Genomic DNA, 18,696 nt, shown 5'->3' on the forward strand with positions numbered 1-18,696 from the left:
TGCCTGCACCCTGAGCGTAGGCAGTGGGACAGGAACCCCAAAACACTCTCTGGAGCTGTGCTGTCCCCTAAGGGCCACTGGTTCTGCCAAGGGCTGCAGCCCAGCATCCCCTCCAGCTCTGCCCAGCCAGGATGCTGAGCCCCAGGGCACAGCTCTGGAGGGGCTGCCAGCAGCATTGCCAGTGCCCTGCATGGACAGCAGCCCAGCTCTGGCTGTGCCCAGCCCCAGGGCACAGCTCTGGAGGGGCTGCCAGCAGCATTGCCAGTGCCCTGCATGGACACCAGCCCAGCACGTGGCTGTCACCCCCCATGCCAGCTCTCAGCAGCCAGCAGGGATTTCTGAGCTGCCCCAGGAGCTCCCAGCGTGGAGGAGACGGTGTTTTCAGTCCCCTCTGACCCAAGAGAATGTGGGATTGGCATTAAAGGGAAAACTTTAAGAAGTTTTTCTGAAGAACAGCAAAAAAAGCACAAGTTTTCAACCTTACTTCCTCCCTGCCTTTTTTTTTCTCGTTTTTGTCTCCCTACAGAGTAAATCTATTTCATTTGGATCCTGCTGACACAAATAACCCCAGGTTTTGGGCTGAAACATCAGCAATCACCTCTTTCCATTGCTGGCCAGCATGGCAAGCTAATTTTAACCTCCCAAGCTCCCTCCCATCTCCTGGAGGTTGTCCTGTTGCAGCCAGGGAGTGCTAGAAAATAGTGCATTGCCCACTCATCCAGCCTCCTTCAAGGGAAATATTTATATGATGCCAAAGAGAGGGTTTCCGTGGCAGTGATGACTCTGGCAGTGATGACTCTAGCACCGTCGCCTTGGAAACCACTTGAGGCCATCTTGAAGGGTTTGAAAATCCCCTTCAGAGACAAATAAGGAGAGGGAGAGGAAAGGCCACTGGGATCAGAGTGGTGTTCTGGTCTCCCCTGACTTTCCTTGCCTGCTCCTGCTGAGCTGGAGAGCTGAAAGAGCCCTGGCTGGGATAAAACTCTCCCTGTGCACGTTTGTGGAGCTCAGCACGGCTGCTCCAGGCTGAGCTGGGGAGCTGAAGGGCCGGGAGCCCTGGCTGCTGCCAGCACGCCCCAAGGGCAGGACTCGCAGGTGACTTTTGATCCAGATCGTCCCAGGCTATGCCAGAAGAGGCTGGGGTGGGAGGAACAAAGGGACTGGCCCTGCCAGGCTCTCTGGGCGTTGCTCTCCCTCGCTGTGTCCGGGCAGAGGCTGCGCTCGGTGCTGCCCGGCAGGAGCCGGGGGCGGTGCCGGGAGCGGCGTGTCCGGGTGTGCTCGGCACGGAGGTGATGATCCAAAGAGATCCCCGTCTGGCTGGAGTCCCCTTGGGCATGGAGGATGAACCGTGGAGCCCAGTAAAGAGAAGGGAAAGTGCTGATAGGGGTCCTGCTTTTGCTGGCCCAAAGGACCCATGGTGTCTCTGCCCACCAAAGGTACAGGGAAAGCTATGAGGACTTTGAGGGCCAGCAACATCCAGGGACAGCTGGTGCTAAATCCTTTTGAACTGCCTTTCCCCTGCACGAGGGTCCAGTCCCCTTCCTGCCCTGGGACTGGGACCAGTAAATTCATTTTGGGTTCCCTGAGTGCTCCCACTGGCACTAAGGGGTGATGTCTCCAAACCTATCAGGGATGGGAGACCCCTGCAAGCGAGTTCCTCTTCCTGAAACCCCACTTGTGACTGGCTCTGTCCTCCTCTGCTGAGCCAGGGCAGCAGAGAGACCTGCTGGGAGCCAGGATGGATGGTGGATGGAATGTGGCCATGCCCTGGGGACAAGCAGAGGCCAGGCCATGCTGCCAGGGCAGCACCCAGTGTCCCTGGACAGAGGCACTGTGTCCTCTGCTCTTATCCTGAGCTTTGTCCTGGGCTCCAGCATCCTCATCCCAGGGGCTGCTTCCCATAGGCTGGCATGGAGCTACTGATGTTTCTAATTCCTCCGGTGAATGTTTCTGTGTGCAGGGATCATGTGGCTGAGGCACTGCAAAGCTGGTGAACCCTTTGGCTTGGCTGGGCCATGGTGGGGAGGTGAAGCTGTGCCCTTGGTGGCCAAGGTGCCACTCAGGTCTGGGAAGAAGTGCCTGCAGTGTAACTGAGAGTGGAGCCTGGCAGCTAAAAAGACATTTCATGAGGATTAACTGGTCCCTTGCAAGGCTGCCACAATGGAAATCTGTCCTGAGTGGGATGGGTAAGCAGATAGTGATGGGGACATCACAGCTGAGGAGTGGGACAGTGCCCCACCACCTGCACTGGGTACTAGGAGGACGCACAAGGGAACTTGGAAAGAAGGGGTTAATGAGATGTAACAGGGAGCTTGGCTTTGAGCCCAAGGGGAGTTCTACAGCCCTGCACATAAAGGCCACAAAAAGCTGGCACTAGGCCAATTCCAGCCTTGTGATAGGAAAGGTGGGACAAACAGCCAGCACTCTGAGGGGTGAAATCCCAGGGACAGACTGAGCTGTGAGCACAGGCTGCCCAGCTACAGGTGGATAACTGTGCTGGGGTGGCCTGCTGCCATCACAGCCTCTTCCATTCCATCCACAGCAGGGCTATGGTGGCAGCAGCAGCAGGGCCCTAGAGGTGCCTTGTTGTATTGCCTGGTCCTGGAGAGTCTCTGCCAAACAACCTCAGTCTCTTTGCAAAGGGCACAAAAAGATTCCGAGAGCTGGTGTCGGTGTGTAGTGCGACAATGGTATTTTCAGGAAAATACCAGGTATGTTTCAGGTATATTTCAGGAAAAGTGGTGGAAGAGGCAAATGATTCAACAGATCCTTTGCTGTATTCCAGAGCTGCTGTATTTGAAGGGGAAAATGCTCACTGGGGCTGATAAAGGATCAGCCAGACATTTCTCATGAGTTTGGAGAAAGCAGGAGGCTTGGCGGAAGCAGAACTTTGCAAATAAGCTCTGCCCTGTGAGGAAGTGATTTTAACTGTTGACACTGGATTTTAAGTCGAGGATGTTGATCAGCAGCATGAAGCTGAGATAGAGGCTGATCATCAGCAGTGTAGCCCAGGCATCAGCACTGGGACCAGTCCTCTTCCTTCTTGATAGTGGCCTGAATAAAGGGGTCCAGGGCACCCTCAGCAAGTTTGCTGAATTTCCTACAGTGGGAGGAGCTGCTGAGACACCAGAAGGTGACTCTGCACCCACAAGGACCTCAACAGGCTGGAGAAATGGGCTGACGGAACCTCCTGAAGTTCAACCAAGGGCTGAACAGAGTCCTCCCGCTGGGGAGGTGCAGCCCCAGACCCCAACACATGGCATGGAAACCAGGAGGGACCGCCTGGAAGGGATCTGGGCAAACACTGAGGTGTGCAGCCCACTGCCAGGTGGGCCTTGTGCCACAGGATCTGTCTGTGGATGGGGAGCTCCTGGGTGTGGCCCTCAGAGCCCTGTGATGTCAGGCCGTGTCACTCATGGTCATTATGACGCCACCTGCGTAACTATAACCGCCAGCGTTGGGTAGTGCCAGCACACTCAGCTTGTGATCCACAGCAGCTGAGGAGCTTCCAAGCGCTGCCAGCATCTGAGGAGCCTCTGTGCTACCAGCGAGCGAGCGTCTTCTGTGTGCTGCCAGTGACTGAGGAACCTGACTGCTGCCAGTGACCGAGGAGCCTCTGAGTCCTGCCGGTGAGTGAGGAACCTCCAAGTCTGCCCGTGACTGAGGAGGAACCTCCAAGTGCTGCCAGCGACCAAGGAGCCTCTGAGTCCTGCCAGTGACCGAGGAGCCTTCGAGTTACTCCAGTGACCGAGGAGCCTTCGAGTCCTGCCAGTGACCGAGGAGCTTCTGAATTACTCCAGTGAGTGAAGACGACCATCTGAGTCCTGCCAGTGAGTGAAGAGGAACCTTCAAGTCCTTCCAGCGACTGAGGAACCTCTGAGTCCTGCCAGAGACTGAGGAATCTCTGAGTCCCACGAGAGGTTGAGGAACCTCCGAGTGCCCCGAGTGGAAGCCAAGCCTTCGAGTCCTGCCAGCGGCTGAGAGCAGTCAATTCCGGGAGCAGCAATGTCGGAGGCCAGGGAGGAGCCACCAGCGCCCCGAGCCGTCCGGGTGTTCCGCATCTGCGTGGATTTCCTGCACGGCCCCGCTGCTGCCGTGGAGCCCTGCGGACACGTGTTCTGCCACGCCTGCATCCAGCCCCAGGCTGCCCCTGATGCCGCCGCCACCTGCCCGACCTGCCAAGGGCCCATCGGGAGCATCCGCGTGCTGCAGGATCAGGAGAGCCGCGCCGGGCTGGTCCCGCGCCGCCCCCGCCGCCGCCTCCATCCATCCCTTCGTGGTGCGCTGGCGCCAGCGGCAGCAGCAGGAGGCGCGGGAGGATGCGGCTCCTGGAGGTGGCCGGCGCCGCAGACTGGCTGATGGGGACAGGGCCCCAAGCCCTGTGCCCCGCCAGCGTCCCCGGAGAGAGCTGGATGACCTGCGAAGAAACGGGCTGGGACAGCGGCCACCGAGGGGAAATGAAGCCATGGCCGCAGGAGACAACCAGCACCGCCCCCGTGTGATCTGATTTGATGTGGATCCTCCACGGCCCGTCTGAACTGAAAACCAGCATGCTGAGAAGGGCCTGAAAGACAGAAAGAGAGCGAAAGAAAGAGAAAGAAATAGAGATAGAAAGAGAGCGAAAGAAAGAGAGAGAAAGAAATAGAGACAGAAAGAGAGCGAGAGAAAGAGAGAGAAAGAAATAGAGAGAGACAGAAAGAGAGAGAGAGCGAGAGAAAGAGAGAGAAAGAAATAGAGAGAGACAGAAAGAAAGAGAGAGAAAGAGAGCGAGAGAAAGAAAGAGAAAGAAATAGAGACAGAAAGAAGGAGACAGAAAGAGAGCGAGAGAAAGAAAGAAAGAGAGAAAGAAATAGATAGACAGAAAGAAAGAGAGAAAAAGAGAGAGAGAGACAGAAAGAAAGAAAGAGAGAGAGAAAGAAATAGAGAAAGGGAGACAGAAAGAGAAAGACAGAAAGAAAGAAAGACAGACAGAAAGAAAGAAAAGGAAAAAGGAAAGGAAGAAAAAAAAAAGGAAGGAAGAGAAAGGAAGAAAAAAAATGAAACAGGAAAAGGGTGAGAGTGAAAAAGAAAGAGCGAAAGTGGAAAAAGGGGTGAAAAAACAGAGTGAAAAAAAGAAAAAAGAGTTGGAGTGGAAAAGAAAGGACATTCGGGAGGGGCGGTGCTGCCTAAGGTGCTTCCGCGCCCAGGAGCGAAGGAGCCGTTTGATCCCCTGGCGGGAGCGCAGCTCCCGGTGGCGGAAAACGGAGCGGTGGCTGTCAGTCCGAGACTACAACTCCCGGCAGGGCCCTGTGGCCGTAAAGCGCGGCGTCTGACGCAACGGCCGACGCGCCGTAGGAGTGGCTGGCGGGCCGAGGCGGCCGCGCGCCGGGGGAGCGGGCTGGGCGCGGGGAGCTCCCGGCGCCTCTCCCGCGCGGGACGGAGCCGCGGCAGCGACGCTGGAGGGGCGAAGCCTCCGGCCGGCCGCCCGCACGGAGCCGAGCGGCGCGGAAGGGGCGTCCGCCCGGTGCCTCGGCCTCGCTCAGCGGTCCCGGTGGCGGGGGCTCAGCTCGGGCGGGGCGCGCTGCCGCCCGCCGATGGCGGAGCGCCAGGCGGTGCTTTGCTGCCGCGGGCCGGGAGCTGCAGGAGCCGCCCCGGGCGAGCGGCGCCGGGCGCTGCCGCGGTCACTGTGCGGCGGCTGGCGGAGGCGCGGGAGCCGCCGAGCTGCAGCCGTGTCCCTCGGGTTGCTGCCGCTGCTGCGGGCGGGGGCGGACGAGCGGCTGCGCAGGCGGCTCCGCGGCGTGCTCAGCCTTGCGAGCAGAGAGCGCTCGACAACGCTGGAATGACACGGCTGCTGAGTGCCTCAGTGCTCGTGGCTCTTTCTTCCACGCAAACAGATGGAGCGGCATCGCTGAGCAGTAAAACACAGCGATGGCCCGGAGAATGGCGAGCGCAAGGAGCGCGCGGGCTGGATCCTTCTGCTGGCACAGGTGCGATCCGCAAACTCAGCCCCTTGTGCCCCTACCCTCCCGACCCCCAGGGGAAATGCTCTCCAGCCTCGAGCTGCTGCAAGACAAAACGTGTGATTTGACACTAGGGTCCGGAAAAGGTTTCCGTTTAGATTAGCAAATGCCTCAATTGTTCTTGGTTACATCCTAGGATCGGTTTTAGGCAGTGACTTTATACCGCTTGTCGGATTTTTCTTGTGCAATGGTAAGAAAATAGGCAGGTCTGATACTGGTTTCGCTTTTTTTCTACTTCATGTTCCATGAGCTGCTTTTATCCAAGCAATTGTTTTAAAGTTCTACTGTAGGCGTTTCTGGTTCACTTTTTTTTTTTTCTTTGCAGCACCCGTGACTTTTTTTTTTTTTTTTCTCTAAATCGGCAGCAAATATAGCTGAGTAAAATTACCTTGGTTTTCTTCCTTCTTAAATGTTTTTATTGATAATCCTATTTGAATATGCAGAACAAGTGGGTATGTCCTGTAATATATCCTAGCTTTTCTTGTTTACAGGGTACTCAGAAAATACTTTTCCCTTAGAGTCCCACTGAAACATTCTCAGTGCAATCTCCGTTAAGGTATGTGTTTATAAATAAGCCACCATCAGCTGAGATATTTGCCTGTGTACCTTTTCCTGTAATTCAGAGCTTGCGTTCTGTGGTTTTTGTGATAAACCTATCAAACTTGTGAAACTGTTTTGCAAGTCTTAATCGTTGAAGGCAGCAAGAAGTGGTTTTAAAGCCTGTTCTTGAGCAGACAAAGGGAAAAAGTGTGAATTTGATGCTGAACTTGTCCTTTTTCATTTGACTTGCCTTGAATGATTTAGGAAGAGAGAGAACTAGAAAAAAGAGAGAAATAGAATTGGTTCTTGGGCCCTCCTAAAATGCTCCCCGTGATTCTGTGTGGAGCCAAAGTGAAGGGTGATGGAACAGAGCCCTGTGCTTTAGAAGGAAATCACTTTCAACCTGATCTCCACCCTGAGTCTCCCTAATTTCTGTTTTTAAAATGCAAACTAAGTTTAGGAAGTGTTGGAAGTTAGTATTTTGGGGAAGAAATGGCAGTTGCACCAACCGTTCCATTTCCCAGAGGCTCTGGGAACGATTCATTTTGTAAGCGCTGTAACTGCAATCGGTTGGTGGTTCGGGGTTGGAATGTGCACTTGCCCTCCTCTAAAGCACTCGTTCATTTGCATTTCAGTGCCAGGAGTCTGGAGAAACTGGAGAAGAGCCCAAGAGACATTTTTCATCCTGAGATACAAAAGGTAGGAAGTGACTTTTTTTTGTTTGGTTCTTTTTCTTTATGATTTCCTGGAAATAGAAGTAATTAAGTATAGATACTACTGGTTTGTTTCTTCCAGTAGCTAATAAGAATAAGAATAATAATAATCTAATACTACTTAAACTGTCTCTTTATCCATTGAACTGGCCATTTCAAATCCAAACTTCTAAACACAAATAAAACCATCATCCTTGTAGAATCTTTAATAGGAGTGGGCTGAAGATGCTGTTTTTGTTGACAGGATTTATTGGTTCTTGAAGGGCAAGAGATGAGTACAAGCCTAACTACTTCTTGCTCACAGACCCGTCCGGTGAGTACAGCTTTGTATTTTGATGGGCTTTTGATGACTTCTAAATCAATTGCTCGTTACAGTAAAAAGAAGTAATGTTTTTTTGAACCTGACAGCAAAAATAACTTGAAGCACCAACTTAATAATAATTGATCACCAATCTAAGTTAATGGTTTTATGCTATACTATCAAAGTTTAAAGGTAAATTATCGTGTAGTAGGAGATAGTATAAAATGTATGTTCTGATGTGTAGGATGTATGCAAAGATTAGAGGAACCAAATTGTTATGTCTTCTGTTTGACTGTTTACCAAATAATATTTGGTTTTATTTTCCAGGGATCGGTGAATTTTAAATTTGGAGTCCTCTATGCTAAGGATGGTCAGCTTACAGGTGATGAAATGTTCAGTCATGGTGAGTTTTCCACCTTCTCCTTAATTGTTTTGCTCATCTGAAAAAAAAAAAAAAAAAAAAAGGTATGTTTATTATTTGTTACCCTGTTCTGTCCGTTTCCTCAGTATTTGCTGGAGCTCTGCTTACCCAAGCTTTGGGTAAAACAAGCTTTGGGTTCCTTCTGTCCCACTGGGTGTTGCCCAGTTTGGTTGCATCTGGTGAAATTCACCCTGAGCCCTTACAGAACCAGCTCAAACCACGTGAGAGCCATTCGCAGCTCTCTCAGGACACCTGGAGGAGGATGGGTGACGTTTCTGAGCATCTGGCAAGTGTACTTCTATCAAAACTCGGCCTGTGTAATTTCTGGGGAAAACCCTTCTGTATCCTGGAGGGTTCCTCAGACTCTGTTGAGGATCCGGTTAGCAGTTGCTCACCTGGATGGTTCCAGCTCCTCAAGTTAACACTTGTACTCTTGCCCTGTAGTTTAGATCTATTGTAGTTTTGTTATTTTGCACGATTTTACATCTTTGGAAAATAACGTGCGTTTCACTCTTTGGAACCTCTCGGATCATTCTTTGGTGCAGCACCACCTAATGGGACACTTGGCTGCTGTGCTGAAGGGCTTGGTTACTAGGATTGTAAATCCCGGAGAGTTTGTAAGTCTTCTGTCCCCAGGGAGGTATCACGCTTTGTTCACTCTGTTTGTCAGGTGCTGCTTCTCGTCGGAAGTATTAACTTCAAACTGCCCTGTTCTTTTTTTAACTTTTTTTCCTGGTTCTCTCCGTAGGGCAGGGAAGGACTCTCGTATCCCGGTCGTCAGACTCAGCGCTGCCCGAGAAGATACAGAGAGTGTAAAAATCATAAGAAGCAAATAGGACTGCAGAGGAAACAAACTGGAGAGAACAAAAGGTGATATTGTTCTCCTTAGCCTGGATTAGAAACATCCCCTGTGCTTTGATGCCGGTGGCTGCCAGGGGCTCGTTAGGTCTTTTTAGGCAGGTGTAGGTGTTCACTTGTAGGTTCTATTTTTTGGCAAAGGACCATGAGAGAAGTTTATTTCTACATCCAAATAAACATTCATCTTATCTGAACATAACCTGCCATCCCATTTCTGACGTTAAGGACTCCTGTATAAATACTTGGGGAGGTTTTCTTTGTTGTTTCTGAATGGTTCCATTTTGGTTCCATCTACCTGCCGGATACTTGAACGAGTCTGAGGTGGTTTAATTGCATACTGCTTCCTTGAAATTCTGTTGGTCTCTGCTTGGAACCCTTCTTGTAGTGCTTAATGCAAGACTTCTGATGGTGTTTTCTTGCCTGTTTGTGTTTAAGGTCGTGCTCTGATGCATTTACAGAAACCATGGCAGGAGAGAGTCAGCTGCTGGAGAAGAGGAGACAGTATTATCCCTGTGCAGCATAGAACTGCGCTACTGCTGTGTCATCAGCTGTGTCTGCACTGAAAGTAGCCACCTTCACTTGTAGGTAGCTCCTTGGTGCTTTAGGACACGCTGAGGGATTTATTCCTTTTGGGATCCACGATGAGAATTCCCAAGAGAGGTAGTAATAAGGTATGAGACTGGAAAAAAGCCTGTGTCCTTGGAATGTTGTTGTTGTCGTCAAAAGTTAATTTTTCCTTCTTTCTTAGCCAGTAGTCAGCTTTTTGCTTTATTTTTTGTGGGATCAGTACTTGATTGTTTAAAAAATTGCTTCAAAATAACTGCAGTGGCTGGCCACCAGGACCTTGTTCAGATTTGCCTATTTGCTTGTAGCTAAAACGTTTCCATATTGTTTCTCGTTCTATTGAAGAAACTGCTGCCCAGTCAACTAAGAACTGAACATCTATCTGTCTAGGACATGGGGAGAGGATTTAGGTCGTGTCTTTGTTTCCAGAAAAAAGTTCCAGTGTAGTTTCTAACTAGAGGCAAAGGGGGGGTGAAGACTCGGGGCTCTGATGCCGTTGGGGGCACCCCGAGGTGCCCAGGAGAGGGAGCCCCACTGCGGTGCAGGAGCAGGTATGTTATCACGTACTAGAGAGCAAATTATAAATAGAAATAGGAAAATTATAAATATAAAAATATTTTTTAAACCGTTAAAGAAAGCGTTTTTTTTTACTTGTCAGTAGGCAGGGTTTTGATGATAAAAATGATAAATACAAAGAATATGAAGGTAGAAATCTAAGTCTAGAAATATATCATAAATACGTGCAGATAAAGTTTAAAACTAGAAGAAAAAATCAGTTGCAGCAGTAGATACGATACATAATATAAATAGTACTTTAAATACATGTCTAGAATTTTATAGATATTATAGATAATTATTAATAGATTGCATCAAAAGAAACTATATATATAAATGTGAGTATAACTATACAAAGTATAAAAATATTTCGATACCGTTTAAAAGAAGGTGTTTTCGTGTATTTTTTTGGTTAGAGATGGGGTTTTTATTTGGATTAATAGAAGTATTCTAGAAATATAAATCTAACTATAGAAAGATACAATCGATAGAGAAAGATATTTCTAAAAACACAACCGAACGACGCCGCCTTCGGGGGAATCGCACGAGCTCGGCCGAAGCAAGGCGAGAGCGGCCGACCCTGACGGCCTCGAGCGAACCGAGGCGAGGCTTCCGAGGCTGCCTGGAGCGAAGCGAGCCGAGCTCAGGCGAAGCGAGCCTGCTGCTCTCGTGCGCGCTAATTAGCGCCAGTGCGGTCCCAGCCTAATGAGCTCCTGCCCGAGCCCGCGCTCCCGGTCGTGTCCGCGCCATGGCCGGGCCGCCCGCGGGACGCGGCAGCGGGAGAGCCCCAAGCCGGGCGAGCTGAACGTGAGGCGGCGGCGCTTGCCCGCCCGCTGTCAGCGAGCCGAGCCGAGCCGAGCCGAGCCGAGGCGCGCCCAAGGCACAGAGCGGCTGGGAGTTGGGCCGAAGCGAGGCGAGCTCTGCCGAAGAGGCGAATGCAGGCGCCAAGAGCCGAGTTGAGGCGACAAGAGCCGACTCGAGCCGAGCGTCTCCGGAGCGAGCCGAGCTCCGCCGAGCGCAGCATCCCGGGCAGGGCGAGGCGCCGGGCCGGGCTCGGGGTGCAGCCGGGGCTCTGGGAGGCTTCCCCGCCTGTCACTCTCTCTAGCCCTCCTTCCTTCTCCCCGTATTCGCCTTCTCTCGCTCCCTTTCCCCCATTCCCTCTCCCCCCACAAACCCGGCTCCTTCCTGTCCTGTCCCTAGCCCGCTACTCCCTTCTATTCCCCCTCTCTCCTTCCTCTGCCCAGCCTCCCTGTACCCTCGTCCCGGGCTTTCCCTTCCCGTCCCGCTTTCCTGCGCAGCCCGAGCTCCCTCGCCGCCCTTTCTCATGCCCTGCTCTCGCTCCTCTCTTCCCGTGCCCCCTTACCTTCTTTGCCCCGCAGCCGCGGGGCTCGGGCTGCCGGAGAATAAAGCCCCGAGGGCCGGAGCCCGGCGCCCCTGGGCCCTTGCAGGAGTCCCCGCGCGGGGCCGGAGGCTCTCGGCGGATCCCCCCGTGCCGCTCAAGCAGCCCGGCCGACAGCGCCGGAGCTGCGGCTTTGCCGGCATCGCGCTGAGAGCGGCCCCCGCCCTGTGCCGGGCCGTCCCCGCCGTCTGTGCCGCTCCCTCTCTCGCTGCCCCCGGCCCGTGACAGCGAGGCTGGGCAGGAACCTCAAGCCTTCTGGGGGCTGCCCCCGCTTTCTTGTTGCAGCAGAATCCCTTGCTGGGGCCATGCACGTGTGGGAAGGGCTTGGGGGAAGCGCTGCGCTGCTGTCCAGGGCAGTCGGATTCGTTCTGAGCCTTCTTTGGGGGTCAGGAAAAGGGGGGGTGAAGACTCGGGGCTCTGATGCCGTTGGGGGCACCCCGAGGTGCCCAGGAGAGGGAGCCCCACTGCGGTGCAGGAGCAGGTGGGGGGCGGGCGAGGGGCGGGGGTCACGCTGGGTGTCGTCCCCCAGAGGGACCCAAAGCTGCCACCAAATGCACAGGGAGGGGTGAGTGGGTGTAGGATGCTAAAACCTGGCAAGGCGTTCGGTTTTCTAGGTATTGCTAAAGAATAGGAATTGGTCTCTAAACTCAGCTGGGGAGAAACCCTCTCTACGCACTCATTTGTTTCCAGGAATGTAGAAGGTTCCGACTGGAGATGGGTAGTAGTTCTGAAGATATTGCCGTGAGGTTTTGATCTAGGAACGGACCGAGCTGTGCCCTGGAACCCTCAGAACAGCTGCAGGGGCTGAAGGCGATAGAAGGGGCTCTCTGGCACCTTTTGCCTCCGTTCTCTGCCAGCGCCCAAATCGTGTCGCAGTCCCGGAAGAGGCGCTTGTCATCCCGAGAGCCAAAAGGAAGACGTGTAAAATCCCAGCTCTGCCTTGGGTTTCGTGTGGGTTTTTTACTTCGTATTGATGTCATTCCAGAGAGCAAGGAAAGAAGAAATGTGACCGGGTCCCACTATTGCTGTGTGAAGGCTTTCTTGAAAGGCTGCTGTATTTCTATTGTCTTTTTCCACTCCAAGCTTGACTTTTCCCTTTGTTTTTCGAGCTCTGCTGCATTGGGTGTCCCAAGGAGGGCGGGGTTCCTCAGCAGGGCTCTTAGGCGGTGGCGCTGATTCTGCTTTTTCTGAAGGCGTCTCAAAGCGTGCTACCAGAATGACAGTTTTGTGCACTGGAAAGCTTTCCCTCAGTGCCATCAGCGCACGTCCGTGTCTGAATTGTGGAAGCAGACGGACTAAGAACAGCCAGCACCCGGAGCAGATGTCTGTTGGCTCTGTGTCTGTGAGAAGCGGGCTGTGTGCTGGACGGGGAGAGGCGCTGTTGGAGAGTGGCATCAGCGCCAGGTGTGAGCTGTGAGGATGATGAGGGGCCGGCTCCTGCCGGGGGCGGGGGGGGGCGGGGGCGAGGCTGTTTTAGGGGGAGGCTTCGCCTCAGCTCCCTTTTGCATGGAGCTGCTGAGAAGAGGGGTTCATGGGGGGCTCCCGGGGCTGTCTCATGGAAGGACTGCGAGAGCTTCTCGCAGCGTCTGGGCGAACACCTGGATGCGCGCTTGGAGACGCGGAGCATCGCTTCAAGGAGGTGCCGAGGGACGAATCTTTGTGCCGGGAAGCAGCAGCCGAACGGGTGAGCGCGTGTGGATTTGGAGCGGGGACTTTGGTCCTTTCCCTTTTCGATTTGATCTTGGCAGTCCCCCCTCCCCGGTTCCCCAGGACCAAAAACGGAGCTTGTGAAGACAAAAGAAGGAGAGGCAAGCAACTACTCTCCTAATATTGTCTGTGTTCGAACTGGGAGGGATCCGCCTTCACCTGCGGTTCGAAGGGTGTTGATTGAAGGAAAACCTGCCTTTTCCCGGCTGTTAGGGGTATCCCAGGGGTGACAGGGAATCCCTGCGTTCCATTTGAACGGGAATGGGCCAAGTATTGTTGTCATCTGATGGGTTTGATTTGAAGGCAGCCAGCCCATTTTCATCATCCTAAGGTTTAAATGGAGGGGACAGCGCTGGTGTCCCTCCTTTGCGAGGGTTTGAATTGAGGTCCAAATCCCCCTTTCCACACGGCTTGAAGGATTTCATTGGAGGAAAGCCCCTTCTTTTCTGCTCTCCCAGGGGATGAACTTGAAGGGGAGAACCCATTTCTTTGCCCTTGTTGAAGCGAGGTGAGTGCCGCCCGCGGCGTCAGTTTCGGGGTTCAGTTGCGGGAAGCCGCAGCTCTGGCAGCGTTTGCAGGGCTGCAGTCGGGGCTGTGCCGCTGCATTTGAGGCCGCTTCTTGTGGCCGCGGCCCAGCCCGGAGCGTTGCCGCTCGGGAGCGCTGCCGGCCCGGGCCGGGCGGTTGCCGAGGCGCACGGGGAATTTGGCGCGGCAGCGGCGGAGCCGCTCTGCCGGTGCGAGCCGCCGTGCGGAGCCGAGGGCGGCTGGCGCCGGGCCGGCCGAGGGCGGCAGAGGCGGCGCGGGCGCTGCTGCGCCGGCCCGGCCGGTGCCCGCCGCTCTGTCCGCTCCGGGTGAGGGGCTCGGGCGCCGCCGGGGTCCCCCGGGCAGGGGGAGCGGGCGGGGGCGGGGGGGTCTCCGGGGCGGCGCCGCCCCTGCGCGCCGGAGGAGCCGCTTTGCCGCCGGGACCCACGCTCCGTCCGGGGCCGGCAGCGCGGGGTTCGGCTGCCGCAAGTTCTTGGGTGTCGTGGTTCAGAGGTGCTCTGTAGGGATCGATCGCACGGTTTTGTGTGGGTCGCAGTGGGTGTGCGCTAAGGGCTATGGCGTTCTTCCTGACCGGTACGGTTCTCGGTTCAGGTGGTGACGATAAAGGTTTGGTTTGAATCGAGTTCTGTAGTCGGATATTTTTTTTGCCGGGCTATTCTGTTTTTAAAGGCGTGCAATGGTTTCTACGTGTCGTTGCGCGAAGCAGCGGCTCGGATTTTAATTCTGTCGCGGTGGCTTTTATTAGCGTGGGCGTGTAGCGTTTGTTTCGGTGGGGTCGAGGCGGCGTCGTGTCGTTAATAGCAGCGGGGTTTTTAAAATCTCTCTAATTGCGTTTGTGTTTATCGTCTTCCAGGGCTTTTATTGATTTGGTTTGTTTGATTGTAGTGTATGTTGTATTGTTACGGGATCATTTGGGAGATATTTTAATGGTTACGTTTCTCTTTAGGCTTTGTGTTTATTTCTGGGTGGTATTTTTATTTTGATCGAATGAGGCTCTATGCGTTTATTCTTCAGTTGGGAATATTTTTTTTGTCGTAAATTAAAGTTGATTTGGTTTGGGGAACTTTTGTTTTACAAATGTATTTTCTTTTTTTTCTTTTCGTTTTTTTGTTGTCCTTCGACGTATTTGGTGGTTGTTGATCAGTTTTATTTTTGGGAACGTGGGTATTTATATGGTGGGTCTTTTTAAGTAGTTTTTTTTTTATTTGGATAGTTATTTTCTTATTTTTTAGTGGTTGAGGGGTTTTTTTTCTATTTCGTTAGTTAATTCGCTTTCTAAAGTTCTTTTGACAGAATATTGGTTATTCTTTGAGTTAGTGTAGATGTAGAATTTTGGTTAGTTTTTAAAATGACGTTCAGGGTCAGTGGCACTGATTGGAGTTGAGCGAGTTGGTTTGGTTTTTTTTAGAGGTTTTTGTGATTTGCTGCGTGTGTTTCTCCAGGGTTTTCTTTTCGTTTGGTTCCATTTTTCTGATGTGATGAAAACTGTCAGTGAAAAGAGTGTTGTGTGTTTTTTTCGCTGGCAGTTGTTTGGCTGGTGGAGGTATCTTGATGGTTTTGGAAGACATTGGTGGGAATTCGATGCTGTTTGTTTTGTCCTTGTATTTAGGAATTGGATTTTAAATGTAAAATTCTAAGGATAGCTATCTTTAAACAAAACAAGTAGATGTGTAGAAATGGGAATAAACTTTTATTTTGATCTATTCGGTCTATATTTAAAATTTAACAGGTAACATAAGTCTTGATATATTCCAATAAGATATTGTATTTTTTAATAGAGCATTGTGTATGTTTATAGATATATCAATAGAGATGATAAATATAAACACAACTCAAACGAAATTTTAAATATAGAAATGTATTGGGAATCTATGCAGATATATATATAAAATTATTAAAGGATTGTAAATCTAAAGTGACATAAATCCATACAACACATAATACAAGTGATACTGTATATATCTTCTTTTATATTATAGGAAGTAGCTATAAAATAGTTATAGTACATCACTATGATATAATATCTAAAACATTAGAGATATGGTAAATATAAATACAACAATATTATTAAAAGTAGTTTAAAAGAAAGGATGGTTTTGTTTTTTATTTGGCAAAAGCAGGGGTTTTATTATAAAAACTACAAATACAAATGATAGAAAGGTAGAAATCTAATTGTAAAAATATCTCATGAATACATCAAGCTTGATATAAAAATTGAAAACATTAGAAAAAATAATTTGTAGCAGTAGATATGGTACATAATAAAAATAATAATTTATCTCTATGATGTGAATAATATATATGTGATATGTAATTATGAATAGAATGCATCAGTATAAACTGTGACTATAAATGTGAATATAATTATGCAAGCTATAAATATAAAACTATTTCAATATAGTTTAAAAGAAGGGTTTTTTGGTATTTGTTTGGTTAGAGCAGGGATTTTTTTTGGAATAATAAAAGTATGATAGAAACCTAAATCGAAGTATAGAAATATACAATCAATATATAATGATATTGATAAAACCACAAAATATGAATAAATACAGATAATAGGAATAGGCATAATAGATTGTATAAACGACGTAACACATCAATGTCCGGTATAAATATGCGTGTGAATAGAACTAGGAAAACTAGAACTATAAAATTTATTTCAAGAAGGCTTGAAAGAAAGGGGGCTTATTTGGTTCTTGTTTGGTAAGAGGCAGGTTTTTGGCATTTATTTTTAGAGGAGTTTTTTGCGGGGGGGAATCGCCCCTGTTCTTTTTTGCCGCCTTGGCTGCCCGCAGCCCCAAGGCGCGCGGCGCCCCTTGCTGGGGTGGGCGGCAGTGCTGCCGCCTTGTGGGCAGAGCGCGGTACTGCAGCCCGCCGCCGCCAGGCAGCCCTCTTGGGCGTGGCGCGTGGCGGAGTTGGTTTGACCTTCTAAAAATGGCGGCCAAAAGGGCGGGAAACCGGAGGACCCCCGGTGTGTCTATGCGGACTGCCTGCACGGAACACCGACGCCGGCGCGGTCCCGAGGGGATTTTCTCTTGCGTTTCAGGTGTAGCCGGCACGGGCTGTGGGGTCAGCGGCGCCGCGGGTGGGCGTATTTTAGCGGGTTTCTGACCGGCATCTGAGTAATCGCCTCTCTCGGCGGAGGGGGGGTGGGGGGGGGGGTCCTTTCTCGGCCGCCATCATGGGAGCGGCGCGTCGCCAATGTCGCGGAGCTTCATTGACCTTCTCAAAATGGCGGCCAAAAGCGCGGGAAAATCGCGGACCCGGGAGTCTGCCGCCCTGTGGCCAGAGAGCGGTACTGCAGCCCCCCGAGCCAGCGCCCTGCCCCTCGCCGCTGGCACGGGGCAAGGACGCGGCTGCCGAGCGAGGCAAGGGCGAGGGGCAGGAGCGAGCGGCGGGTGGGGCGGGCTCGGTAAATGGCCAGGAGGGGTGAAAGACGTTCAGGAGTGCAAAAGGGACACGATGGCTGAGAAGAATGGCCGGGCGGGGGGTGGCCCGGCGGGGCCGCTTTCGGCGGGCGGCGGAGGCGCGGTCGCAGCGCTCCGCGGGCCGGGGGCGGGCAAGCGCTGTCGGAACGGGGCTGCACCCCCCGAGCCCGCGCACGCCCCTCTCCAGGTGCTGGAAGCGACGGCGGGCCGGAAAATCCCGGCGTGGCGGCGGCGCTGCCCGCCCTTTGTGCCACCAGCTTTGCAAGGTAAGACCGCCCGCCCCGTCCCGCCCTGTGCCGCCGCCTCCCGGTGTCTGTAAACTTCCCTCTGGCTTCCCACTTCTCCGTGCTGGAGAGTGGGAGAAAGGTCCCTGCTGCTTGCCGTGTCCTCGGTGGGCAGAGAGCTCTGACCTTGGCCGGATGGGCTGCTGAGGATTGGATCCATGGGGATGGGCTTTGATGCATTTAGTGACCTTTACAGATTTCTTTCCCCGCTTTTTTCAGTTCACAGAATTGTGGAATAATTCAGGTTGCAAGGGGCTCTAAAGATCACCTCATTCCAAGGCTGCTGCCGCCGTGGGCAGGGACGTGCTTCCATAGAGCATGCCCTGTGCCAGCCAGGTGCCAGAGGAGGAAGGAAGCCCTTCCCACCTGGAGCAGAGGCTGCTGCAGCTTGGCGTAGCCTTGTGTCACCGAGCGTGTGAGACAGAAAGGCCCTTCCTTTCTGGAGGGGTAACAACACTCAAAGCTCTTTCTCGGGACAAGCAGAGCAATGGAAGGCCAAAGTAGCCTTCAGTTCTTCCAGCAGATTTGGGAACAACTTGAAGGAGGAGCAGAGCTGGCCTTGTGCCTGCCAGCTGTAGTTCCTTTTCAGGCATGACGTGCAAGTTGCCCCTAGAAGTCCAAAGGCAGCTGTTTTTGTAGCAGAAGGAAGTCAGGAGGAGGCAAAGCCACCAGCTAAGTCTGGATAAAAAACTTGGCTAACCTCTTTTCCCCCCCTCCTCCAAACAGGCAATTGTGAAGCACTCAGCAGAGATCTGCCCGGGAGGAAAAGCAGAGCCAATCTCTGAGAAGGGACGTGCGAGCTCTGGCGAGGACGGCTGCTCCCCCTGGCCTTGGTGTGGGACCTCCTGAGCTGCCATTCCTGGTGGTGGGAGTGTTTCTCCTCTCATCCAGCCAAGCCAGAGACCGCCTAGGGAAGGAGCAGGTAAGGTTGAAGTACCAAGATCTCCCAGGTAAGAAGTGACACGGCAAAAGGAAATGGCCTCAACTTGCAGCAGGGAAGGCTTAGATTGGATTGGAGGGACAATTTCTTCACTGAAAGGGTGGTCAGGCATAGGAGCAGGCTGCCCAGGGAAGTCCCCGTGCCTGGAGACATGTCAAGGATGTCAAGATGTGGTGTTTAGGGACCTGATTTGGGGGGGCAGCTTGGCAGTGCTGGGGCAGCAGCTGGGCTCGATGTCCTTAGAAGGCTTTTCCAACCGCAAGGATCCTATGGTTCTGGAAAGCCTTGACCCCTCTGGCTCTAGCACAGCACCTGGTTGCTGACAAAATGAGGCTGGTCATAGAGCCTGGAGGTCCCTGTGCCACAGGGAGAGGACAAGCCAGTGTCACCTGCAGGGAGGGTCTCGTCCCCAGAGAGCAGCCAGTGACTCCGTCCCTGCCCGGG

General features: G+C 52.3%; 1 protein-coding gene and 1 long non-coding RNA gene across 2 annotated transcripts in view; both read left to right on the top strand.

The window, feature by feature from the left end:
- The first annotated feature begins 5,750 nt into the window (after window positions 1-5,750).
- On the top strand, window positions 5,751-8,011 carry LOC136571027 (uncharacterized). Its single transcript, XR_010785599.1, has 4 exons — window positions 5,751-5,966; window positions 6,491-6,555; window positions 7,175-7,238; window positions 7,881-8,011. It is a non-coding gene; the product is annotated as an uncharacterized lncRNA (long non-coding RNA).
- An 8,790-nt stretch (window positions 8,012-16,801) lies between these two features.
- Window positions 16,802-18,696, top strand: part of LOC136571025 (polypeptide N-acetylgalactosaminyltransferase 18-like) — a 49,972-nt gene continuing 48,077 nt past the window's right edge. Inside the window, exon 1 of the mRNA XM_066571433.1 lies at window positions 16,802-17,294. Coding sequence (XP_066427530.1) covers window positions 16,802-17,294 — 493 coding nt within the window. The remainder of the gene's footprint in view (window positions 17,295-18,696) is intronic.

This window comes from Molothrus aeneus, unplaced genomic scaffold, assembly GCF_037042795.1.
Source record: "Molothrus aeneus isolate 106 unplaced genomic scaffold, BPBGC_Maene_1.0 scaffold_52, whole genome shotgun sequence".
Taxonomy (NCBI): domain Eukaryota; kingdom Metazoa; phylum Chordata; class Aves; order Passeriformes; family Icteridae; genus Molothrus; species Molothrus aeneus.